Raw genomic sequence first — 27,091 nt, 5'->3', positions numbered from 1 at the left:
GTTGCCATAACATCCGCTCCTTGGACCGTACTGAGCAGACTCTGCGTCCAAACTCGCAAGATGGCGCCGCCCGTATCCCCAGGAAAATAGCATCAGTTTGGCCAGTGCAAGGAAGTGGGGACACATCGTCCATATTTATATACAGTCTATGGTTTAAATCCAGTCTGCACTCTTTTGCTGCTGGTCGCCCCCTCTTTCTCATTCCATTACTTCCCGTCTCTCTGCACTACTGTCGACTCTTCCTGCATATGCATACGCATCCATATCTGGGAGGCATCTAGGTAGCAAATTTTATGCTATTTATCTTTGAAGACAGTGTCTTATTGCTTTAATATTGTCATAAATATGAGTAATGAAATGGAAAGCCATCACAGACGTATCAGTAATCAGACTGAGAAAAACTGCTACAACTAGTAATCTATATTTTTTATGAGTGGTAGGGGAGAGCGAAAAGAGCACGCAACCTCAGACTATAGTGAGCTATCGGAGCTTTTTTTAAACTCAGTCTTGTGGCTCAACACAGTCATACCAGCTGATCACGTACGTGCAGAACCTACACTTCAGTCTGAGATCAGAAGAGATGGGTGATGGACGGTGAGATGACGGACGACGAGGGGAGATGAAATATACTCTTCCCTGTCACCAGAGTCGTGGCGTCCACGGCTCGGAGACACACTCTCTGACACACACACACACACACATGCTGGAAAGTTTCATTAGCACGTGGCGCTTGCAAGGGCACAGCCGGCTTAAAGTGGAGGAAAGATGGGAACTGAGGGACTGATAAACTAGATAAGAGAGGAGAGAGAGAGAGAGAGAGAGATGACAAACTCCGGAAATAGAAACACACCGCCTCTTGATGTACCTGATGTCCAGATGCTCTCTCTTTGCAAACTGTTTACCCTGCAGATTGTACTTTCGGTTGTCCGGAGTCTGTAGGAGACATTTTTATTGCCTTTTCCCTGAACTCGCTGTGGATACGTTTACTTTAGTCCCTCTGTTCTTTGTCAGCTAACCACTGCTAGATATCATGAAAGAGGTACAGACACATCAGTACGTCACCACAGCATATGGACATGTCCTCATACACGTTCACAAACTGGAGAGACTTGAGTGATTTGCTGCAGCTTTCATTCAATAAGGCAACTAAGCACATCTGCTGAGTGTAAATTATAGCATCAACCTGTTTCTGCAAGTTTAGTTTCTCTATTATATATCTACATAAATATATGTTATAGCTTTCATTATAATTAGTTTCTTTTCGGGCCAGATGCCAGACAAACCGAGAAATCTTTGCATCAGTCTGAGTAAAACAAAGAACTTACTGCATATCGTCTCCTATTTGGCTCTAGCACAGCAAAGCTTACTGGATTTATACTTATTTGCATTATGTTTCATTCATTTGATTGATAAATGTTTCATTTTATATATTTATTAAGGCCAAGAATCGTTTTGTTTTATAAAAAGCCAGACTTAATACATGCAGTAGTGGCCAAGAGAGGTCTCGGTCAGGTGGCTGGTTCCTGTCCAGATGTCCTTTAAACTTAAAACAATGGCCGGGTGTCACAAAAGGAGCGGGATCAACCTCCTCAATAAGAGATATATCAAGATATGACGTCTTATCACAGCTGATTTGGTAGGAAGTGCATTTCCATTGGTCTTTAGTCTTCATAAATGGATGGTAGCAGCAGCTCAGGCAGGGCTAAGAGTCACGCTCAGCTCACCAGCTGAGAGTTCATCTACAAGCCTGTACATATCAGCTGAAGCATCATTGGCAGTCTCGCTCAGGGCGCCTGTTCAAGTTCCTCAGAAGGCTGCTCTGCAACCCACCTCCACCCCAGCTCCTCCTTCAATGCTGCGCCCGTCTTTCAGCGGCATTGGTGCTTGCTCTGTGATCCCGTACGGGGATCTTTTTCTGCTGCGTACCCCGCCTTAGGCTTACCATGTATGCGCATGGAAGGGCAGGGAGGTCACAGATTAGTCATACCGCCAAAAAATTATTTACTGCAAGTGGTTATAAGAAATAAAAATTGTCAAGATATTGGTATACTTAACATTTTGTCTAACTGCCTAGTATGTGGCTCTCAAACATCTCCACTATCTTATTCATTCTACTGTGAGGTGTATGTGAGGTGTACCCTTGATTTCTTCTCAGAATGCAGCAAACATTTAGTTTCCCTGCAGACATTCCTCTTTTGGCATTAAAAAAAAAAAGGGAACTGCACGTCCTCCATTTATTTTAATGTCCACCCCTGTGACTACACCGTCAGCTGCGCCTGCTTCAGCATGTTTCGTATCGTAGCTCTGCTGTTGAAGCAGTATTATATCGAAGCAGGGAGCGGAATCACCCGCTCTATTTCATTAACCGCCTCTTCTCCCTAACTTTTTGTGTAAATGAAACCAGGTGGCGTGTGCCTGAGATCCGTTCAGCGGTCACTGGAGACGCACGTGAAGGTGCAATTTAATGCCAGGTGTGATCGGGCGTACTCAGAGCTGCCTACTCGTGATCGGATGACCCAAGATGTATGTTAATATCAGGGGTGATCCCGCAGAGACAGACGACTTGATCATACAGGCGATTGCGGCCCTCCTCTTCCGTAGAGCGATTTCATTCGGGGCGTCACCTCCATGCATTCAGAACCATGAGTGATACGACGAGGCGCAGGCTGAAATCACGAGGTTGACAAACAGCGTTATCTGGCTTTGCACGTGGGAGCAGCATATTCTATTTGTATGTGATGGTGTGAAGAGAGAAAACACCACCTCTGACAAGAGCCTCCAGCACCGGTTGTTTGTTTTCACTGCATTCTGAAATAACAGGAGCGGCCTTGGACTTCTCTGACGGGATGATGGCGTGCATCAGTAGTGGCTGTTATCATGAAATATGATTGGTGTGTGCAACATTTGGTTACTTACCCAACGGTTTATAGTTAGAGCAGTTTCAACCAGCTACAATATAGAAATGAACAGAAAAGACTGATATTACTTATAAATAAGATTGCGTGATCTGGTGAAGAAAGTGTGGCCTGAGTTGTAAAATTTTCATCAATGATCATTCATGATTAATAAATCACATTTTGTCCTCATTATTATTAAAGAATCATAATTGTGAGTGAATAACAGTCAGGATTTCTGTTCTAATATCTATCAAATGGACATGGTCATGTTAACTACTGGAATAGAGAGTGGAAAATGAGGCAACCCTATAGAAAAACGAACTTTTTAGCCCTAACGGTGCATTTTACTGATAATCCAGATTGATTTTCATGGTCTATTTTTAAGAGGAACCCTGTCCTTTGGTTGAACTGTTTAATTCCCAAAATTGGGAGTATATAATTTTCTTTGCACGGTCGACGCAAAATATAGTTCATGCAGAAAATACTGTGTGTTTGTCGGCAAACACACACCAAACCTCTAGGAGCTGGCACCCTTTTTTTCCAGCACATTATTCATCTAAATTGTTTGCTTGAAATACATGCAAGTGGAAGGTCAAAATAATTGAAATCTGTGCTGAGCGGGGAGCGTGTGAAGGATGAGCAGCTGAGAGGGACTTGAGGAGCTATCGTTGGCACGTTTTACGAGGCAGGAGTCAGATTAGCTTCTTTATGCGCCGGAGATAAAGCTCTGAACTCCCCTTTTGTCTCACACACTCGGGCTCACGTCGACCGCACTTTTAGACGAGAAGCAGCCTTATCTGGCGGTAACCTTCCCGTTCCGAGGGCTTTCGGCACGACTGCCACGAGGGGGACGTGCGTTTTCTCGTATTATTTTGCATATTTTAATTGCGCTGTCACAGAAGTGGGGAAACGCCAGACGTTTCGGTGGACGGGACTGTCAGGTTAGTTGACTGAGGTTTAGTTTGAATCGTGAGGACGAGGAGCGTTTCATCGCAATCGCTCGTGGCTGACTCCGAGAGTTAAGAAGGAGTTTGATAATGAACCCCTATGGAGCAGTCTTTTTAGTCAATTTCGCAATGCAGCCCTACGTGATTGATTCCTACGAACACTTCTTCCACAGTAATTACACAAAAGACTGATTTATGAGTGAACCATAACAGACACTACCACCAGTATCACAGTTTCATGGCACAGTTTCCATCTCAAAATGTTCGAGGTGGTCGTACTGAACGATGCGGTGCTGCCTGAACCGAACCCCAGCCAAATCGTACCACACTTGCTACAGTATATGCAGTGCCGTGCAAACTGAGCGCTGCTTGTGGGGGAGTTACAGATATCTAGGCCAACTCAGCACGGGGTCCGTTTGAAGTGTTGCAGAATTTTGCCAGCGCCGTACTGTAGCGAAGCAGCAGAGCTCCAGAGATGCACCGACACAACAGCCGGCCGTTGTACTTGCGGCCGTCGAAGGCGAAAACGTGAACGGAAGACGGCTTCAAACGTTTGCGAGTTAAACATTCAGACAAAAGGCTTCTGTGCAGACAGTCGCATGCCGCAGCGCGCACATCCACGCACCCCCGCAGACCCACAATGAGTATTTACTCATTTATTTCTGCTGTTTGTTTGTTTTGCTCAGTAAATCCTAACCACCGCACAGCTGCTGCTGCTGTTGAAGGCACGGACGGCAGTTTGGGGATTCATTAGCTTGTTTTCCTCCCTCTGTCCCTCCCCCCCTCCATCCCTTCTTTTTCCCTGCTTCCCTGCTCAGGAGCACTGTATAAACGGTTAAGTCTAAGGAGGGACCATGGTACAGGTTCTGTGGAGCTGATATTTTTCAAAGTTTTGACTTCTTCTTCTTCTTCTTCTTCTTCTAAGTCTGTGAAAACAGCTGTATAATTCACCCCAGTGATGTGATCAATATTATCTCTGATTGAAGGGTATGGAGGCTACACAAAGCATGGGTTGCCAACTGGGGGCGAGGAGTTGGTAAACTGTGTGTTTACCAGCAAAGGAGGGTCTAATGCTGCATTCACTAAACCTCAGATGTGGGGAGTTGGAACTCAGATGGAACTCAAAATACCATTTTTGACCTCCATGACGTCATTGCACAAAGTGGGTACCTCCAGAACAGTTGTGACCCATCAGAGAGTGGATGTGGGCCTTCTGAGGGTGTCCTGTGGTGTCTGGTAACATAATGTTGTTAGTGGGGGGGGGCTTTGGGTCCTGTGGGTTGAGGGGAGGGGCCTCTGTGGATCATCCCACAGACACTTGATCAGTTTGGGATCTAGTGAATTTGGAGGACAGGTCAACACCTTGTGCTGTTGAGTTGTTCCTAGACCTTTTTTTGGCTGCTGCCATCAAGGAGTGTCATCGCTATGAGGTGGGGGTGCCTGGTCTGGTCTAGGTGGATGCTACATGTCTAAGTAACATCCACATGAATGAATGCCAGGTCCAAAAGTTTCCCAGCAGAACATTGTATTGTCACATGATGGTCGATGGTATTTACTTCTCCTGTCAGTGGTTTTAATGTTGTGATTATCTGATTAGTGTATGTACACAAACAGAAAATGCCAATTGCTGGGTTGGCGGTTCAGTCCGTGGCCAACAACAGCATCTTATCCAAGGTCCCGACTGACCTTGGATAAGACACTGAACCCAACGTTGCTCCGAGTGGCAGTCGAGCATCTTGCAGCTTGTGTATGTGAATGGGTAAAGCGAGTTAAGCAATTTGCAATAAACTGACCCCACAGCTCTCATTAACCACCTCATGCGGCAATAAATGTTTTGGTCAATACTTGCTTTTTCTGTGCCCGACCTCTACTGCTCTTAGTAGTAGTAGTAGTTTAAATATGACTTTCAATAAAGAAACAGAGTGTGTGGTAGTTCTTATAAATGTGCCTGGGTAGGGATCCATTGTAAAGTTCTTGTAATAATGACTCCCTTATCTTATAAAAGTAGCACAGGAGGAGGTTAAATCTCTTTAGTTGGTGTTGAACACAGCAATGACTAAAAACAATTACTGTAGCTCTATACAAGCTCTATCCACACAGCCACACACCTCACATCATGTCCGATCTGGCCCGTGGCACCCCCCATTTCACTCGTCATTACCCTCTGACTGCGTAGAGGCCCCCGAGGGACAGCAGCACCCGAGGGGAGGCAAATGACTGATAAACAGGAGAGCAGGGGAAAAGAGTTGGGCTCAGGATGAGAGCGGTCGAGGAGGTGAAGCTTTTTTCAATTCTGGGCACACTCGCACGTGAGAGGGCTCACGATGGGAGTGTGTGATCGGGACGATGAGCTATTGTTCCTCGGGGCTGTAAAAGTGTTCACAGGGCAACAAAATCTGATCGATAGACGCACACCGCCACTTTATAAAGACTCTAGTTAAAGAAGAAGAGCGAAATAGACACCGGTCCTTCTTCTTGTCCCTGTGGACACACACACACCTGACTATCTATCATCTCCCTTCCTCTCTCTGTGTTTGTCCCTTTGTGACTCATTCAGTCTCTGTCATCTATCTCCCCTCGCTGTCATCCTCCCTCTGTGCATGAAGGTGTGTGTGTGTTCTTCTGCGTCTTTCTGACACACTTGGACTGGCCCGTGACAAGAACAAGAGCAGTCGCATCCCCCTCCATGCTAAAAGCACACACACACACACACACACACACACACACACACATATATATATATAAACATGCATGTGCAGATTGAGGCTGAGAGAAATGCTACTGAGCATGTGGTCGTACTCTTCTGGGAGCTGGCCTGGTTTCCAGCGTCAGGACTTCAGAGGCTCGCTCCAGACTAAACCCTGAAAGATAGACTGAACCGCAGGGGACCTGAGAGATAAAAGAATGAATGACATAAAAATGATTCAAGGAGTGTCCCTGGAAAAAAAAAAAAAGGAAAAGATGATGAATATTTGAATATTAACACCTGGCACACCAATAGCGTTGTCTTTCTAGTTGTATAATTCCCCAGATTGATTTAGTTTCACCAGTGGTCAGAGGTGGTAATAGCATGTGTGCACAAATGTTATTAAATTAAATACAAGGAGTTTCCTTTGACAGCTACATAAATTGAATGCTTTTAATATGAATTACTCATAGTATGAAACTTAATAGAGATCTGATAGGGTGTTTCCTGCACGTATGTACACAAATTATTCACATACTAATGGAAAGCTAAGATTAAACCAGTGCTTCAGTCACACCAGCAACAAACAAAACTACTACAAAGTCGATGGAACAGTGGCGATGCCTTGACAAAAACGGTCCACATCTTCTAAGGTCCAGTCTATCGAGTCCGGTCAAGTATTTCGTCCAAAGCACATTAAATCCACACAGACTGCTGCTGCGTCATTTGAACCGAGGGGCACACCGTATGCGCTTAAGTATTCTCCGACGTAACTTGACACCTAAAGTACGGACGTCCACGTCCCGTACGCTGCCTACCAAAAGCCAACGAGTCAGCATTCAAAGGACGTGCCCGTCCCTCCACATTTCTGTGATGACTGACCCAGTTGCCGTGGAGGCGGTCCTGCAGGTGACTGGTGTTTTGTATAGCCGATTGTATCCTGAACATGACGCCATGCTGGTTCAGTGGCAAGGTTCAAAGCCACAACAAAGGGGAGCTTGTGTAAAGCAAAAGACCTAAAAGCTAGTATCCTGTGAGATTGACAAGGTTTTTTTTTTTGTTGCCTGTTTTTAATCATTTCTTATTTTAGCCCTAGATAATGACTGTACATTGAAAGATGAGTCTCCAAGTGGCCTTTTGAAACACCTTGACATACCTTTTGTGGTATTACTATTCAATTTGACCTGGGATTAGGTTCAATTGTGTTTTCCAGCTAATGAGTCCTACCTAAGTTCATGAAGGCATCCGTTTTGCAAAAAGAAATTCAGGCGGAAATAAAAGCCTCAGATTTCAGCCTGATCTGACTTCTATTATTCAGTACTTTAAAAATAGGCTTAAACGGTGTCTGTTCTGACGTGATGAATTCTCACGCATAGATATTTTTTTCTTTTCCACTGAAAACTACACTACACAGGAGTAATTACAAAACATTGATTGGGCAGCGCTAAAATTCGAACCAGTCTGGCACAGTGAGGTTTGATTGATCTTAACTGAGATGATGCTGTATTTATTTTACAGCGTGTAAGAGCTGCGGCACCCTTAACGCACCGCTGTTGTTTTCTTTTGCCGCGCACAAAGTCAGAGGCGACTGTTAAAGAAATAGTTGTGGACGTTGAGCAGGAGCGGGAAAAGAGCGCGGCTGTCATTTTAAATAAAAAACTATGAAAGTGGAAGCAGCGGGCGAGGGAGGGAGACGTGCTGACTGCTGCCGACGGCGAGCAGGTATCCCCCTCATTTGGTGCGTTGTTGTGGCTGCTGTTGTTTATCTGCTCAGGAGAGGACTCCTCTCCTCTGCACGCAGTCAGAGGGATCCTGCCCAGCGCGAGGGCATAAAATCTGAATAATTTCACGGATAATGCGGTTGCCTCGGCCGGGGCAGCGGTAATAACAAACTTAGAGAGAGAAAGCGCACAAAGAGAAAGAGGGAGGAGAGCGGAGCGAATCACCCAAGGCCGATCGCCGCTGTGTCTAAGCCAAAGTGGTGTTTGTGGAGCCTCTTTTTTTTTTTTAAGCTCAATGAAGAAAATGTTCCTCGTTTCCCCCTCTTCCCAAAAGCCTCCTTCTCCTCGCTTGCGTCATTCAGCGTGAAACTCCGGAAATCGACAAACGTTGAGCGTGGCGGCGGGATGATGGCGCGGGCCGGCCCTCGCAACGGTGGTACGCTGCTGTAATTGTAATAATACACTTAGACACAGTTTGAAGTCTGTCTGACAGACAGGTAGCTTTTATCAGGCACGGTCTGAGGCTTCTGTGTGTGTGTGTGTGTGTGTGTGTGTGTGTGTGTGTGTGTCCCATACATTATTCAGATGTTTGGAGCCGCTCACATCTGTTCATTTCTCTGGACGATGCACACACTCCTCTGAAAGATAATAATTACTACGCGGCCAAGAACACACACTCACTCTCTCTCTCACCCATGTCAACCCCTAACAATGAATTCACCGGGGACGTACAGTGATGGAAGCGCTGTTTGTTATCCAGCAGCCACAAGTCATTGCCACATGCATGGCACTCATAGCCACCGACGCGTGACCCCTTCGCGTACACACACACACACATCATAATAGACACACACATAACTAACCTGTGCAAGAACACCGGGTCCATAAGCATAATCTCATGGCTCTCTGATGGCACATAAAAAGGCTCGCTGCCGCTGCCGCCGCTGCTTCATTGTGACTGTAGGTTAGGTGCACAAAAGGGTTTGTGTGTTTGCTTGTAAAGAAACAAAAAAAAAAAGGGGGGGCGGCAATTTTGAATGATTTGCGCAGGCTCTTTGTTTTCGGTATTTATTTGCACGGTTCCTCTGTTGTTGTGCGCTCACATGTACGCGAGCGGTCTGTTTCTGGAAGAGAGAGGGAGATGGAGAGAAAAGGAGGCAGTCTTCTCTGTAGTGTCAGCCTTTGATCAGTGTCCCTGTGTGTCTCTCTGTGTGTCTCTCTATGTGTGTGTGTGTGTGTGTGTGCGCGAGCCAACCCCTGGTGTCTTGGAGAGAGATGAAACAGTGTGCCTCTATCCGGGACTCACAGAACACCCACTATCCTTCGCGCCTTCGCCTTTACTCTCTCTCTCTCTCTCTCTCACTCTCTCTCTCACCCCCTCACCCCTCTAACCACCATTCCTTACCACAGCCATTTTAAAGGCTATTCATGCAGAGCTGCGCTTTCATCTCGCATTTCTGCGTTTTAACCAGCTCTTTTTTTTTTTTACTTTCAAGCCTTTTATCAGATTACAGGGGGCGGGCAGGACGGGTGAAGTGGCCTGCTGCTTGTACACTCACTCACAGTCGGATGGACGCAGCGTGAAGGTGCGGTCGAAGACGGAAGCTTCGGCCACAGCGGGATAACGTGCGAATATCTCGGTTGTCTGCTTTCCGTGGAATGCAGTAGATCCTTCATAAGGTCGCGCGTTAATAATAATTAAAAAAAAACAAATGTTTGTATCATCCACCTTGCATATCCTCACTCAGCTGTAGCGCTGCTGCCACAAACCGTGCTGACATAGAAGTATTGCCACGAATTCCATTAATTAGCTGAATTAATGACCTCATTAGCATAATTGGTTATGTTTAATATATCATGGTGATTACAGTGGGGCACTGGGCAGCTTATTTGCCTCTTGTTTGTGCTCGGTTTAATTAATGCACCCGAGCGCGCCGCTTATTTGTGTGTGTGTGTGTTTGTGGTCTTTAAAGAGCAGGACAATGGCCACTAATGGAATGAGGCGCTCGTTGATTGATTGCGCTTTAATCCCTTTCGCCTTTGCAGATGATTTCCAATAAAGATTGATTGATTTTGGCTGTAGTTGAAGAAAGAAATGATTGGTCCGTGTGTTCTGTTGCCTTCCCTTCACTATGTGCAGTGTAATAGAGACAACTGCTTTTGGTCAAATGCAGATAAATTCTGTATGCCTTTCTAAGCGTCCAACAAAATGAGCTGATTTCAAACAGTCCGCGCAGAAAGCAATCCCCTTTCACGCAGATGACTCCCGCAGCTTCTCGGTTCATGGTTGAAGTTTTGTAATCCGACTAGAGAGTGTGTTTGTGGTGAGCGCGTTGGTGTAGGTTGTCGAATACGTGAGTAAAAGAGTGTCCCTTTTTCCCTTTATCTTGTACTTAGTGACCATTACCTTAATTCGCAATTGTACCACCAGCGTTCAGGCACGCTTACATCTACTTCATATTCATGCCACAATTGTGCGCATCAACCTTGGTATTAGTTAGTTTTTGCCTGTTCTTTCTATGGTGTTTTTAGAGAAAGTGAAGGTTGCTCGTCTAGTTTTCACCACATGATTGCACCTTGTCCTAAAAGGTGTTGGTATTTCTGTGTATTGACTTCTAAGGTTGAAGTCATTAAAATGTACGTCCTCATTTAGATACTGTTAAGACTCATTTGTGTAAATCCGCCTAGTATCTTAGGTTAAGATGGCTTTTACTGTATTTGAATGAATCTATCCACATCCTTATCTGCTGTACAGCTACCTACCCATTGAGAATTGTAGGGTACATTCATAGCCCATGAGTGAAACATAAACGTGAAAGTAATTAGAAATGCAATAAAATATAAACGATAAATAACTGATTAATACAAATATAGATTATTAATAGGGCTGTCAAACTCAGACAGTTAGCACAGCTGATGCAACACAACGCTACCATCTGCCTCTGCCGTCAGCACATGTTGTCTTATTTACTGATTGTTGCCTGTGGTGAACACAAGTTACTGAGCAGTTCCATTTATATTTGTGTCCTACACATATATCCTCGGGGGGTATTCCTGACTGTCACCCCGTAAAGACCTGCACCGACCAGAGGAAATGATGCATGGGGAATGGGAACAGGAGATGCCAGAGATCTTGAAAACGCTAATTAGGCTCCATACTGTATGTTTGTGCGAGACCGGAGTCCGGCGCTATACAAGTGTTTAACATCTACTGTATCGGCTTAACGGACGACCTTTCCAGTGCACCTGTCTTTAACAAAGCTCTAATTGGAAGGCCCATTAGGATCTGAGAGGCGGCCAGTTAATGGGTACTTAAACAGAAAAAAAAAAAAAAAAAAAGATTTAGGTCTTTGGTGGAACAATCGAAGGCACTCGACAGTAATCGTGAGAGGCAAATGTCAGCTAACCGCAAAAATAAAATAAAAAGGGGGGGTGAGCTTTTATTACAGTGCTCTGATGAAAGGATAATTGTTTTACGCAGAAATACTGGGGAGTTCATTTAGGTCTGTTCACAAGGGACGATTGATTCAGAAACAGTCATTATAAAAGAATACTGCCTTGGAACTAGATTCAAAGGCATTAGGCATTGAGTATTGGACAAATAACACAGAGAACAGTGTACAACTGTAGTAGTGTACGGCTGGAGGAGTGTACTGAAGTGGTAGGGAGATACTAATGGGTGAGCTGGAGTTTTTTTTTTTTTCCCGATCGGGTCGTTGTTTCAAGTTCCTGTGGAAGGAAGTGACCAGAAGAGAGGTGTGACTGCCAATCTACTGTACTGCTTTCACAATACAGCAAAAAGTAATGACCTGTGGAGTTGCTATGGTCCCAACATCACCCTTTGACTCATTCAGCTGTTTGAATAGCACACATTTAGGAGGAATTTGCTTTTAAGAGAAATACAGAACGCGACAAGTCTAATCGTTTAATGGGAAATTTCAATATATAGCTTAACCCCTTGTCGCAGAGTGTTGCAAATTCGCGACGCACTGTTTCCGCTCAGACTGCAGCTAAAATAACGCATGTAGTCCTCCAGAGTCGGTTTGTGCACATTCAAATACACAAATAATTCATTTCTTTATATAATTGAAAAATCAATTTAGGCGTCAAGGGGTTAAGACTTACTACAGGACCCCAGGGAGACTAGCGACCCTTTTTTGGGGAAGCTAATGGGGATCCTAATAAAGAATAAAGAATAAAGAATAAAGAATAAAGACTTGATTAAAAGCGCTAACCCTATCCCTAAAAAAATGTTGAACAGGTTAGTGTGTGGTTTTTATTAAACTAACTCAATCAAACCTCTTTAAATTGAGAGTTTCTCAAACATTTCTCACATGTCATGAGATGGCTGCTGTGAAATAAAACACTGCCCCAACAAAGAGACTGAAAAAGAGGGGCTTTGCACAAACCTAAAGCACAAGTGCACCGTGTCGTCGCTTGTAATCCAGTTATGATGATTCAGATGAGGGTCACCTGTATTCCTCAGCGTGCAGGCTGCTGGTCTCTAAGTGGCTTTGTGTGAAAAGTCTCCGGCCAATAGCATTCGACAGCGTAAGCGTCACTATGAGGTCCGCTAAAAAAAGCAATCTCTTCCCTCTCTCCCTTCTCTTTCTCTGTGAGTCCTCGCTGATGGATGGTGGTGTTGCACACTCAAACACATACCTGTTCTCTGCAGTCGTGTGGTTCCTTCTCAGTTAGAAGCTGATCTACAGGGCAAAGTAAAGATCATTTTCCGGACAGGTATTAAATTCTAAAGGTGCTTATAATAACATCATCTTGTCTCTCTGCTCCCTCTTCATCCCGATCCCATCTATTCTGTCCCTGCCTTCTTTTCCTTTTCTGTTTTCCCAACCGCCCCCATCCCATCCTTCTCTCTCTTTATCTATTTTCTCTTCAATATACTCTCCTACCTTCTTCCTGCATCCATCTTTCCTCACCTCTAATAGGTTTCCTGAGTACCGGAGATCAGTCCGCCAAGGGAAACTACGGCCTGTTGGACCAGATTCAGGCCCTGCGTTGGCTCAACGAGAACATCGGCCACTTCGGCGGGGACCCAGACAGGATCACCATCTTCGGCTCCGGAGCTGGCGCCTCCTGCGTCAACCTCCTCATCCTCTCACACCACTCGGAGGGTAAGTTTTAGGGAAGACGCTAAACAGCGCGGTTGGTTCCTCAGCCTGTCACTACCGGATCGACTGCCCCTTTGCGCATGCCGGACGGTAACTCTACTTTCACAAACTGCCGGAAATGCGCTGCCAGAGACGTTCGTTCTGCGCTGCGGATGTGTTAATTGCGTTGAAATTTTCCGTGTAATGTTTGGTTGTCGTCTCGTCGCAGCAAAACTTGTTGTTCTCCTAATGTAAATGCGCGAATAGTACAGCCAAGCACAGAGTCCCCGCTGGTCAAGGGATTTGTGGAGTATAATGTTTTATTTGTGATAGCTAATGGCCTGGATCCAGCCCTGAGTAGTATACGTTTCTTGACTAATGGATTTTTGCTGCTTACATGAATTCTACGTGACTCAGTGATGTTTCAGTCCTCAGCTTACATGATTTCTGGCTAATCCCGGAGAAGCCACAGAGCATTATATATTTACAGACCATCCAGTTAAAACTGTGCATTCGCGTGTCGCTTGAATTACAGTACTTGTGTTATTCTTAGTATTACTATATAAAATATCTTTGCTTTCATTTATCCTTTGGCTATGTGATGACCTACTTTTTTTATTTGATGTAAACTGTGATCACAGCCAAAAATGCCAAATGGAAATGCAGCTTTTCAGCATCCAACCCAGGAATCATTATGTCCGTTGATACCTGAACACTGCATGTCCTTTGAACTGAGGAATTTAAGCAGTCATGTGGCTAACGAGCGAGTCCAGGTTTGATCCAGGTTGTGTCGTTTTTGTCTTTGGAGGATAAATGACGCGGCGGCGCCAACAGACATGACCCCCGCGTTAACTGCCTCGGCGATCTCTCCTCGGCTGCGTTAACGGTCCACTGCTCTGCGGCCGGAAGTCTCAGCCTCCATCGCAAAACCTACATCTATCTGACCTCTTGCTTCCCATTACCAACAACACACCCCGAGGGCTAAGTGTTAATATTGCACCACCAAAAGACAGGAGCCCACAGACCAATCGACTTTGATCTGAATTGAGATCAGTGGGGCTGGCGATCCGCAGCCAAATGGTCACGCACTCGCCTCCTTTGATCACGCTGTCCTCCTCCGACCGCAGCTCCTCCGTTTCTCGGCGCCGTTCGAGGACTCTCCCTCGATATCTCTCTCTCCTCTCCTTCATTTTCCATCTCGCACACACAAACTGCGAAGGACACAAACGGGGAAGGAATGGTGGGTGAGAAGAGAGAGGGAGATTATAGAGCGCGTGTTCACACAACCACGTTTCTGTTTCAATTACTGCTCTCTGTCTATGTGTGTGTGTGTGCGTGTGTGTGTGTGCCTCAGACACCGGGTAGACGTCTGGCTCGTCTCTATATTTGACTCATTCCGTCTGCGTAGATGTGCCTCGAAAACAAATGTGTCGTCAAAGCTCGAGTGAGCATCTGTGTGCTGCTGCTGTGTGCGTGTATCCATTTAACACAACCTTTGTAATTACCACTGATGTCTGTTAACCCTTCACGCGAACCCGGTCACCTCATAAAGCTTTCTCTCTTATTGGTAGGTGACCCTCTTAGCCTTTAGAAGCCTCCTAAGACCCTTACTTCTTCTGTACATGTACTGCATGTAGAAATTTAGCTTTCAAAAAAACAAGTGAATGAATGTATTCCCTAAATTCAACAGCTTATAGTTTAGTTTTTCAGAGGAACCCCACTTTAATGAGTGAATGGACCCTACCGATTGAGAAAGGCTGTATTAACCCCTTGTCTCTTGTTGCTGACAACCAACCCCACCCCATTTTTCCATTCTCATGTCTCCACTAAGTCATCACTTCATCGTCATCAGCATCTAACCGTGTAACATCAGCCCGCTAGACGCCGCCTGTCTGTCACGCTCCCCCTTCTCCCCACCCCCGCCGGCGGTGCCAGGTAAGGAGTCTGTCATCCTCACGCTGAAGGGACACCAATCATGTCAGCAACACAACATCACACAAATCAAGCCAGACAGCTGAGACGTGAGGGGATGGATAGCAGGTTGGAAGTGGCAGGCGGGATGGAGGGAGATGCTGTAAGTGATACTGATATGATGAAGGGTGTGGTGGAGGAGGGGGGAGGGGGTCCATGCACGTGTTAAAAGGAGTGTTGAGAAAAGGAGAGGAGGGATAGAAAGAGAGGTCGTCGAGTGAGAAAAAAGAAATGAGAGAGCTCTGAAATGGAAACTAAAATAGTTGGGCTAATATAGGAAGGTACCACAAGAGGGAAGGCAAGAGGCACTTAGGGAGTGACAAAGAAACTGATTTTTAAGAGGAATAAAATATATCCACCTTCCACCTCTTGGCGTCTCTCAATCTCCGTCTCTCTCGGTACAGATACGTAGGTGTAGGTGTTTCCAAGCCGCTTCGTACCTTAATTGATTTCCCAGGGAAAGGGGACTCTGCGGCTCTGCTTAATAATTAACTGACCGATCTTCAGCCCGGGAGAGAAAAAAGGGAGGAAACTAGTGAGGCAGGCGGCCCCTTAACGAGCCACTTGAGTGGTTCAAATGGCACAGGACAGGCAGAGCTGAGGAGACGGCGAGAGAAAGAGGGAGATGAAGATGAAGAGAGGGATACAGCTAGAAGACAGGCTGAGAGAAGAAACAGCTGGCACACACACAAAAAAAAAAATTGGAAAATGGATGTTTTGACATCTCAGATGAGCTTATTCCCGCTCCTGCCACCTTCGTTTTTCTGAGCTAGAGCACTATAGTCTGCTCTATCCGTGATGCTTTGGGTCTGTTGCATCATCCCATATAGGCCAGCTTTTTGAAAATTTCAAAACTTGTCAGTGTTTAATATCTGGTAGCATCAATACATCAAGCCATCTCTCTCCACATCCTGTCCTGTCCCTAATCTGAAACTCTTCCCAGGGCTACATACCGCCTGCAGAAATAATAAAAGTTGCATTTATATTTTCCTCATGCTTTAATAAAAACACACCCTTTTCTGTTCTTTCAGGTCTGTTCCACAGAGCCATAGCTCAGAGTGGGACGGCTATCTCCAGCTGGTCTGTCAACTACCAGCCCCTCAAGTACACCAAGATCCTGGCCCGGAAGGTGGGTTGCACCTACACGGAGACGGCCGACCTCGTTGACTGCCTGCGGCGCAAGAACTTCAGGGAGCTGGTGGACCAGGACATCCAGCCGGCCCGCTACCACATCGCCTTTGGCCCCGTTGTGGACGGAGACGTGGTGCCAGACGATCCTGAGATCCTCATGCAGCAGGTGAGCTATCTACATAATCTAATCCCTGCTGGATTGTCACTGAGCGAGTACAGCGGCTCGAGACAGAAGAGAACAGGAAGAACTCATCCGGAGTAGGTGTGAGTGTGACCTTTCCACAGAGTTACAGGTCTGGCTGTGACGTTTACCAGCTGGTGTGAACTCGCACCCTACAAAGCTGTAAAGCAGTGAAAAATAACTGCAGCGTTGGTGATGCTCATTCCCTCCAGAATTTCATTCCCTTTGTCCCCTTTCATTCTTACTTTATCCGGTGGCCTTTAGGTTTGGGAACAAGCGTTTGACAATAACACATGACTCAGTTTTTCTGTGGATGGGAAAATCTTTCAGTCCTAATATTGTCCTCACTTAGTGGCTCTGTTAACCTGCTCTTTTGACTCACAGCGGAAATCGGTTAGTTTAATTCAAAAGCCATTTGGTGAAACAATGGAAGTCTCTCCCGTAAGGGGAAGAAAATGAAACTGCGAAGTACAGCTCATCACAAAATAAACTGCATCTTATTCCGTGGCATTGTGTTCTGTGTCAAGGCGTGGAATAAAAGATGAGCTTCGTGTCATTATTGAGCGTCCATAGGAAAAGACACAACAGCACAGGTAGTTAACATTAAATAAACTGAATATGTGGAGGAAAAAACACAAATATCTGTTTGTATACACTTTTGCTAGAGTACAGTTTGTGTATCAGCCACATCATTAAAACTACTGACGAGAAGAAATGAATAACATTGACCATCTTGGAAACTTTTGGACGTGGCATACATTCGTGTGGATGTTACTTAGACATGTAGCACCCACCTAGACCAGACCAGGCACCCCCACCCCATAGCAATAACACTCCTTGATGGCAGCAGTCATCTCCACAGACACACACACAATAACACTTTAATAACAACTAAAACAAAAAACCTGAAGAACAGCACAAGGTGTTGACCTGGCCTCCAAATTCGCTAGATCCCAAACTGATCAAGTATCTGTGGGATGATCTACAGAGGCCCCTCCCCTCAACCCATAGGACCCAAAGGCCCCCCATTAACAACTTTCTGTTGCCAGACACCAAAGGACACCCTCAGAAGGCCCATGTCCATTCTCTGATGAGTCACAACTGTTTTGCCTGATCGGTGTATGCTCATATACAATATTTGGGGTCTCTCTTTACACAGTACAAATACGTTTATTATCATCAGCAGTGTATGTTTGTCAGTGGAGGTTTGAGGTACTTGTGGCTATACGTGTTGGCGTAGACACCCCTGGGCACCTGGTCCCCTGCAGGAACCACATGAGTAGCCTGCAGGACATGTTCTAAAAATAACACTTGTTGCCATGGAGCTCCTCTAAAATTATATTTAATTGTGTTACTCTTCTTTTTATATCAATAACACGCGCATTAATGTAGATTTGAACATGGCATTATTGAATATTAAATAATATATATATTTTTAAAGTTTTACATATTTATGGACTCTGACCTTGTCTGGTGTCAAAGTTCAATGTCAGGCGCAAGACAAACCGCTATCTTTCTTTTAACCAACGTATGGAAGCGAGCACGGCTGCGTTGAGGAGCTAGATGTGGGTTTAAGGACAGAAAACATGGCACAAAAGCTAAAGAAAACATGCCATTTTCACACTAAGTGGGAAGAAACGTTCTTTTTTGTTTTGTTTTACAACAGTAAAAGAAACGTGTTTATGTTTCATTTGTGCATACTGTTGCAACTTCAATCCGGTAAGTGTCACGCTAGCTTCCATGCTAACTACCCACCTGGTAGCGCACTACTGGCGGAAAAAGTCTGCAGGCATGTTCTAAAAAATAGCACTTCAAAGATACCACTATGGTATCTGTTTGGTGCAGGCTGTCATACGGTGAATACAGCCAATTAAAAAAAAAAAAAAGTCCTCACTTCAATCCAGGTGGCGGTAATGAGCCTTAAAGCTGCCAGCTAACGTCATTAGAATACAGAAGAAGAAAAACAGACGAAGAAGAAAAGTAATGGAGAGTGTGGCGATGAAAGCATTGACATATAGCAGCCGACTTCATTTAAATCACCAGTGTGGGAACACTTTGGTTTCCCGGTGCAACATAACGGCGATGGCACGCGAGTGATGGACCGGACAAAGACTGTCTGCCGACGATGTTTCGCGGAGGTGCGGTACGTCGCTGGAAACACATCAAACATGCTAACGCAAAAAAGACGGCATCACCCGATATATCTATCAACAAGTTAGTTTAGTTTCCTATAATGAAGTTAGTTGCCAGTTGCTACCTGACTACCTCAGTTTATCCCTACAAGAAATTGTGCTTTTTCTTTTCCTCTGTAGGTATGAACAAAATGAATGAATGGTATGAGAACTAGTGATGGAGAAACCGAAGCTTTCTGAACCACTGAATCAATCTGAAGCAATTGTGTTGAAATGGTTCAGGTGTTTCGAAGCATTTGATACAATTAAATGTGGCGACATCTGCTGGATAATACATAGCATTCACATGAAACGGGTCGTGAAACAGAAAGTTGTGTTTAACAATACAGGATCTACAGTATGTGCATTTTGAAATGCTTGATTTTTTTTCTTTTAATAATATACTTGTATGAGTTTGCCATCATATAATACTGTATGTTTTAAATATATGCTTTAATAAGATTGATAGAAATACAAAAATATATTTACAAAATAAGTGAAATGCTTGTGCATCTAGGGACAGTGATGACAGTAGTTGTACAAAATGCTTGTGAAACTGGGAAGGGGATTTGGGTGGTTGGGTGAGATTTTTATGATAATTTCAGCTGAGTTAGGCTTTAGTATGTTCCTCTTCTATGTATGTATACAGGTATGTAAATCAATGTACAGTGTGTGAATGCCTATGTGCCAATGTGAGTATGCCAGTTAATCTAATGTTATACTAATCTTACCTTAAACTTCACTCTCCCTCGTTCTAAATCAATGAAACTACGTAGGCCTAACATATGAAAAACTCTCCTCCTCTCAAAAACCCACAACCATCTGAGGGACTGTCGCATTTCTAATCATTGTGAGTTTAACAATCCCGTGACATGTCGCCGATGACGCGGCCGATGCGTGTGTGACGTAATGAAGCTTCATTTGGGGAGTCACGTGATTTTTCAACTGATGAAGCGAGGCATCGAAACATCTTGTCGCGATACTTCTGCTTTGAAAGCTCAACATCATTTCGAGCGTCTGCTTCCAGCGTAACATCTCTAATGAGAACTCTCCTAATGCATTTGTTTTATGTTTTATTTTATTTTTTACTTTTATTTAACAGAAGTCTATTGGTGTCTGTTCAAAATGAATGAAAAAAAAAAGCTAGTTTTATACGGGGTTTTGTTGCTTTTCCCCCTTGCACCGAGGTACTTGCCGAACCGTGACTTCTGTGTACCTTTACACCCCTACTTAATATCACGTGTGTATGAAAGCAGGCGCAGCTAAGTTGATTTGCTAGAAGTGGGTTTTAACGGCAGAAAAATAGGGCAGATAAGCGAAAGATTTTCACAGTGAGTGATAAGAAGCGTTCTACAGCAGTAAAATAAATGTTTGTATGTCTCATTTGTGGGGCTACTGTGGCAATGGCAAAGCGGCACAGTGTGGAGAGACTCCAGTTCCGCTAGCTTGCATGCTAACTACCCGCTAACAGCAGCCTTTTTCACAAGGCCGTTGAAAAAAGGCTGGGGGGGGAAAAAAAAAAAAAACAGTTTTTAGAGAAACACCCTGACAATGTTAAAGTCAATTATTGAACAAAAATGTGAAAATGATTTATTCTAAAAGTGTAACAGATGTAATTATTTGTTAAAAATGCTACAGATTTGGATATTTGTACAAATGTGATATGATTATTAATATTACATAACTGGTAGTTTGTACATACATGGGGCAAAGATCTTGATTTGTTCAAAAATGTTACAAAGGGGACACTATTTGAAGATGTGACAGTTCATGATGTCCTAAATATCACAAAAGTGATAATATCACATAAACCTGGTGTGACTTCTGCAGCTGCTTTGTTATTAAGCTGCTAGATTTCCCTACTAGATGCCCAAAAGAATTCATAACCTGTCAGACATAATTAGAGGTGAGCATCAAAAGGTTTCTGGCTCTTGACGTGCATTAATTGACGCCATAGACTTTAAAACCTCCACATGATCAGCACCTACAGGATGTGCTGTCCCAAGTCCGTATCCTCGGGTGCTGAGCCAACATTAGATGTGTTTACTGTCTTTTGATGTGACAATTTTAAATTATTGTCTCTTCCTGAGAGTGTAGTGATGGCCTCATAACAAAATGTATCAGCTTTTACAAAATCCTATCCAGCATTTTTATGTTAACGTCACGTAAATAAAATAACTGTAATATGAACTGTATTTGACCATGTGATGCCATTTCAACTCAACGTGTTGTTCTCTTCTTGCACCACCAGGGGGAGTTCCTCAACTATGACATCCTCATAGGTGTGAACCAAGGAGAGGGGCTGAAGTTTGTGGACGACAGCGAGGACAATGATGGCATCTCGGCCGCGGCTTTCGACTACACCATCTCTAACTTTGTGGACAACCTCTACGGGTACCCTGAGGGTGAGTAATATGAACTTGTCCTTGTTTGTTTGTCATTTTCTCTACCATCTCTCGATATCTCTCAAAAAACACTGGAGATAGTTTAAAGAGAGAAGTTTAAAAGGTACAAAAATACAAGTGTATACTTGTAAAATTAGACAACAGAAATCATTAATTGAATTGAATACAAACAGATTCCCTTAAACCCAAGATGTCACATAGGCAGAGGTAACCTTTTGTCCCACAATGCTTATATTCACACAGTATTTCAACAAAAATATACACCAGAACTACAGCTCCCTGTGGAAAGCCAAGTCTTTAAAACATTATGTGGGCAAAGAATGAGAAGAGATGAAAATGTGAATGCAGTGAAGTGTATCAACCAAGACAAGCATACTAAAGAGGTTGCCTATCATGGAGATTATCTTTCACCGTGGTAGGTCTGTGCTTTGGCCTTTGAGGCTCCGTGGGCACTAATGCTGTCGCTCATCATCCCCCAGGCAGCCAGCTCCCAATCACAGTGCTGTTGTTCCAAACAGATCAGCCGGCAAACCCCTCACAGCAGGCCTCAGTCAAAATAGAGACACGTTTGGATAATGCAGTCACGCTCCCTCTCAAGTGCTTGTCACTCATTCTGCTTTCTGAGAGGCATATTTTCTTCTTTTGTTCTTCGTGTCGCTCAGTCTTTCTTCAGTTTCTCTCTCCTCTCTATCTTTCTGTCTCTCTCTCTCACATAAGCATTCCTGTAATTCCAGTTCATCTCAGCAGTGTGTACTTCTACCTACCTCAGCCCTGTGTTTCACAGATTCTCTTGTCCACTCTGAAAATGTTCTAGCACTGTTATTACTTTAGTCTTGTCACAAATTTCTCCTTTTTCTCTTTTTCTTTTTCTCCCTGTCCCCTTTCCCCTCCCACGTCTTATCCTCCAGGCAAAGACATCCTGAGGGAGACCATTAAGTTTATGTACACAGACTGGGCTGACAGGGATAATGGCGACATGCGAAGGAAGACTCTGTTAGCTCTGTTTACCGACCACCAGTGGGTTGCGCCGGCGGTGGCCACTGCCAAACTCCACGCCGAGTTTCAGTCCCCGGTCTATTTTTACACGTTCTACCACCACTGCCAGACCGAGACGCGACCCGAATGGGCCGACGCCGCCCATGGAGACGAGATACCGTACGTGTTTGGCGTGCCCATGATCGGTGCCACAGACCTGTTCCCGTGCAACTTCTCGAAGAACGATGTGATGTTGAGCGCCGTGGTAATGACTTACTGGACCAACTTTGCTAAGACTGGGTAGGTTTTATTTTCTGTTAATATGTTAACTTGTTTTTGTTCTGAGGTGTGACTGCAGGGTTATCCTGCTTGTGTCATGCCTCCTCAGTAGTTGAGTTTCATTGTCTTTCCAGTGTTTTCCTCTCTTTAACAAGAGAGGTGTTGGTTCAGTTTAGGACGGATTTCACTAACCAGATTTTAACAGTTTAGTAATTCGAAAATAAATTTAATTAAAACCAGGTTGTATTCAGTGTTTGTTTCAGTGCACGACCTTAACCAGATGCATTTAACCCAATTACCTCCCTTGTTCTTCACCAGGGACCCCAACCTGCCAGTCCCTCAGGACACCAAGTTCATTCACACCAAGCCCAACCGCTTTGAAGAGGTCATCTGGACCAAGTTCAACTCAAAGGACAAGCAGTACCTCCACATTGGCTTAAAACCTCGCGTTAGAGACAACTACAGGGCCAACAAGGTGGCCTTCTGGCTTGAATTAGTCCCTCATCTTCACAGTCTACACGAAGAGCTCTTCCCCACCACTACCCGCTCTCCGCCAGGACCTGGCACCGGCACCATCAGACCCTGGCCCAAAGCCCCAGGCCCTCGAACCACTCGTCACCCATACCCTACCTTCCCCTCTGATCCCGAGCCTGAGGGTTCAGAGCGTCCCCACCAGGACCTCTTTCCCGGAGACACCCGTGACTACTCCACTGAGCTGAGTGTGACAGTCGCGGTGGGGGCATCTCTCCTCTTCCTCAACATCTTGGCCTTTGCTGCCCTTTACTACAAGCGCGACAAGCGGCACGAGATGCGACGGCACCGACTATCTCCTCAGCGGGGCGGTCCTGCCAACGACCTGGCTCATAGCCAGGAGGAGGAGATCATGTCCCTGCAGATGAAGCACTCGGAGCATGACGCCCACCATGACATGGAGCCCCTTCGTCCCCACGACATCCTACGGCCCGCCTGCCCACCTGACTACACGCTGGCTCTGCGCCGCGCCCCCGACGACGTTCCACTCATGACGCCGAACACCATCACCATGATCCCCAGTACCATCACCAGCATGCAGCCACTTCATGCTTTCAACACTTTCCCCTCCACCGGCCACAACAACACCCTGCCCCACCCCCACTCCACTACCAGGGTATAGTAGGGACTGGCCCCGACACAGTGCCACCAGGACCAGGCCAGGAACACTGGCTACAGATCTAGAAGGAAGGCCTCTGGATGTGGGCCTTTATTCTCTTATTCTCTTGTTTCTTCAAAAACAACTCCACCCCCTCCATCATGTGCTGTAAAACTTAGCAGCTGCCTCCACTGGTGGTGTGTGGAGATGTAACTGTACTGCACAGCAGCAAATGATTGGGGGTGAGTTAGATCTTTTAAAGATACTGTTTTCAAAGAAAGTCTGCTGTTTCCAGACTCAAGGCACCCAGCGTTTGTCGGGAGGGACGAATGCTTTTTGCCCCCTTGCTGTTTTCTCTTTTTTACTTTGGTGTCATCTCTTTTTTCTGTCCCTGGTGTGTTATGTGCACATATCTTTTCTACATCCGTGTCTTAATACTGCTTTGTTCCTCTTATTCGACATGTGATTCTCTTCCTCTCTACATAATTCTCCTGTGCTCTAAGGATTCATCTGCTGAGCTGTTTGATGGAGCATAGAGTACATACAGTAAACGTATAGATATGAAAATACTGATATCTGATAACTCATCCTACCAGCATTATTGGTGCCAAGTATGTACTACTGTGTTTGCGTTCGCATCGAGGGAGAAAAAAACTAAAGAAAATTCTAGAGTATTCCTATTTACTGTCAACTAACAGAGGCTGTGTGTTCTCATGACAAAGTGCCAAACTGGCCCTCGATTGTGATTTGCTTTCTTTCATCTTGTTTCTTCTTTTTTTGTTTTTTCAAGCATTTGTTTAAATGTTGTTTTTTGTGGAAAGAATTTTTGCTGAAAATATAGATATAGAGAAATGATATTATATATAGTTCTATATAAATGTGTACAAAGGAGAAAGTATATAAATGGGTTTTCTCGGTGGGGATCTATGCATGAATTATTTTTTAAAGATGACGACGGGTGGGGCGGGGCGGGGGGAGAGGACAACGTATCTGTCAATGCACGTTTCCCAAATCTAATCAAATCATATCTGTCCACTTTTAGTATTTTGGTCTCGGTTTTCTCTCACAGAACACGAGTATTGCAGAAATTCCTGACGTCGCTGCACAAATCAGCTGCACCTCCCAACGTGCATTAAAAAAAAACATTAGGAATAGCCACTCGTTTCCGAAGATGCTCCACTCTCTTCCATTCATTCTGTCCTTCATGGTGTTATTTATATGTATTTTTCCAACCAAGCGACTCAGCACACCAACAGAAAGCCCATCGTCCTACAAGTAGCTACTTTTTCATTGCGTCTGAATCTGGTACCCAATCTGTTGTTTGTATTTCAGTGTACAGAGCCTCTGCTCCGACTCGTACACCTTCCCTGTCCTGTCTCCCCACGTTTCTTTTCCAACACATGCATTTATGCATTTATTATGTTTGATGTGTGCCCGTAAGAGAGAGTGTGTGTTGGCGCGTGACATCAGACCTGCATAGGTGGGCCTTGAATTAGATGACAAAGAGATGGAGAGGCAGACAGGGAAGAGCACCCCAAACTTTCAAACATGACCTCCAAGCATCACCCCTTGCTGTATCATCACCACACTCTTCCTCCCGTGTCCTCCCTTCATCAGTACGCTACCTTTTTATTCAAAACTGGCGTCCACATTGCAGTGATCGCCCATAACTCCTCTGCTCCCGCCGTTCCACACGATTTCTGACCTCAGTTCGGCTCGGCTATTGTCCTCGCATTAAAGTTAGCTCACTGCGCTAGTGACATTTGTCAACTCATGGGTTGTAAATTAAACTCTAAGCACACTGAGGGCAACCGGTAGGTCTCCACGACCACAGAGTCCGAGCTTCAAGACAAAAAGGGGACTTGGATCTCCTCCACAGGGTACAAAACAGATGTCCCCCTCTGATTGTCTGATAAAGATGTCAAACATGGATCATGGGTTAACACAGTATGTTAGCTGAATCAGTGGGCTGTCTTTTGAGCCCACAGGAACAAATGGTAGCTTATATCCAGTATGGGAGAAGTTAGTCACCGGTGCTGTCTTTGCTTGTGCTCTAGCTTTAGCCTGTTTGATTGTTTGTTTTCTATTTTATTACTGCCTAAAGGGGTGGTGGGGGAGGCCTGGAAGGGGGGAAAAAACCCACCTGGCTGCTCCGGTCAGAGATTTTGTAAGCTTACTGAAAGGGAAACGTGCACAATGTAAATCACAAAACAACTGACTTGGGTGTGCCGCGGGTGGACGAATGCACTGGAACTGATGATGGACTGTAGCGCAAGTAAAGGGACACGCTGTGGAAAAGAGCCTCCGAGAGGGTGTTGGAAAAAGACTCACAGCCTTAAATGTAGAAATTAGAATCAGAGAGGACAAACTGACCACAAGGGAAAAAAGGACATTCAAAGGCATGGCCATCTTTCTGCCCACAAGGGAACTGATATGTCCGTATGAACCCTTTTGTACTCAATTCTGTGAATACAGAGGCAGTGAGGGGTTACGAAGCAAACCTCACCACGACACGGCAGCAATGATGCCACTGGAGGTGAGAGCAGAAACAAGGTATTTAGTTCGGGTGCCTGTTGTTTTTTCCCTGTCTATTTTATAAGCTAACACTGGAGGGCGCCATTGTGTCAGCAGTCAGAACCACTGGAAGTGTGAAGAAAATACCAAACTGGATGGCAGGACGGAGACAGACACAACACCTGGATGAGGATCAAAACTGTACATTTTTAAGTGTAAGAATCAAACAGACAAAATATTTGTAAATATTAAGTTTCTCGTTTGTTTTCTTCTTTTTTTGAGTGAATGAATGATATGCTTATTTTGTGACAACAAAAAAGACAACAGGTGCAATTTGCAATGAAACAGCCCAACTGCTTGAGGTTTCAAATTAACAAATGCTTGCCACTGATAACTGAAAAAAAAATATATATATATAATTTTACTTTTTACCCATTGTCATGTGGGTATACTGTAGCATCATCATTCCTAACCAGGGAAGTCACTGTAGCAAAATGAATTTCCACTTACGCCCTGCGTACAGCAGAGAAACAAAAATACTTTAGTTAGTATTTGGTCATTTTTTAATATTTTTAAAATAAAATGTAGTAGAATCAAGTACCCTCCACAATTTTACCCTTTTCTCCAAGCTTTTATTTTGAAATAAAACTCCTGATAAATCTGCGCAGCATCGTGTGTACGATCTGTTTATGTTTCAGAGGCTAAAAGCACTGATTAAAAGCCAGCCTTGCCTTTCAGTGATTCATGGTCAGGACATAAACACTAAACACGAGAACATACATCTAGCTGACTGAACATGTAGCAGTGTTTACATGTAGCCACCTTATTCATACGTGTTGGACACACATGAGGGCTTTGATACCATAAGATGCCTCATATCCTCATAAGCTGTGGTTCCACTGCAGGAACCTTCCCTAGCTACTTTTGGAAGTAAACTGTGTGTTTCCCCCTTATGGTTGAAATTCTGTTCTAAGGT

The 27,091-nt window shown here is 44.7% G+C and overlaps 1 protein-coding gene across 1 annotated transcript in view; it reads left to right on the top strand.

Annotated features, from left to right (window-relative positions):
* The window catches only part of nlgn2a (neuroligin 2a), a gene marked incomplete at its 5' end in the record, with an annotated part of 133,775 nt that extends 109,260 nt beyond the window's left edge, over positions 1-24,515 (top strand). The window contains 5 exons of the mRNA XM_084547678.1: positions 13,198-13,383; positions 16,362-16,627; positions 21,065-21,218; positions 22,127-22,493; positions 22,791-24,515. Coding sequence (XP_084403804.1) covers positions 13,198-13,383; positions 16,362-16,627; positions 21,065-21,218; positions 22,127-22,493; positions 22,791-23,625 — 1,808 coding nt within the window. The 3' untranslated portion in view covers positions 23,626-24,515. The remainder of the gene's footprint in view (positions 1-13,197; positions 13,384-16,361; positions 16,628-21,064; positions 21,219-22,126; positions 22,494-22,790) is intronic.
* Between the last annotated feature and the right edge of the window lie 2,576 nt (positions 24,516-27,091).

The sequence above is a fragment of the Chelon labrosus genome (assembly GCF_963514085.1).
Source record: "Chelon labrosus genome assembly, chromosome: 1".
Taxonomy (NCBI): Eukaryota; Metazoa; Chordata; class Actinopteri; order Mugiliformes; family Mugilidae; genus Chelon; species Chelon labrosus.
This window is presented reverse-complemented; position numbering and strand designations above follow the sequence as displayed.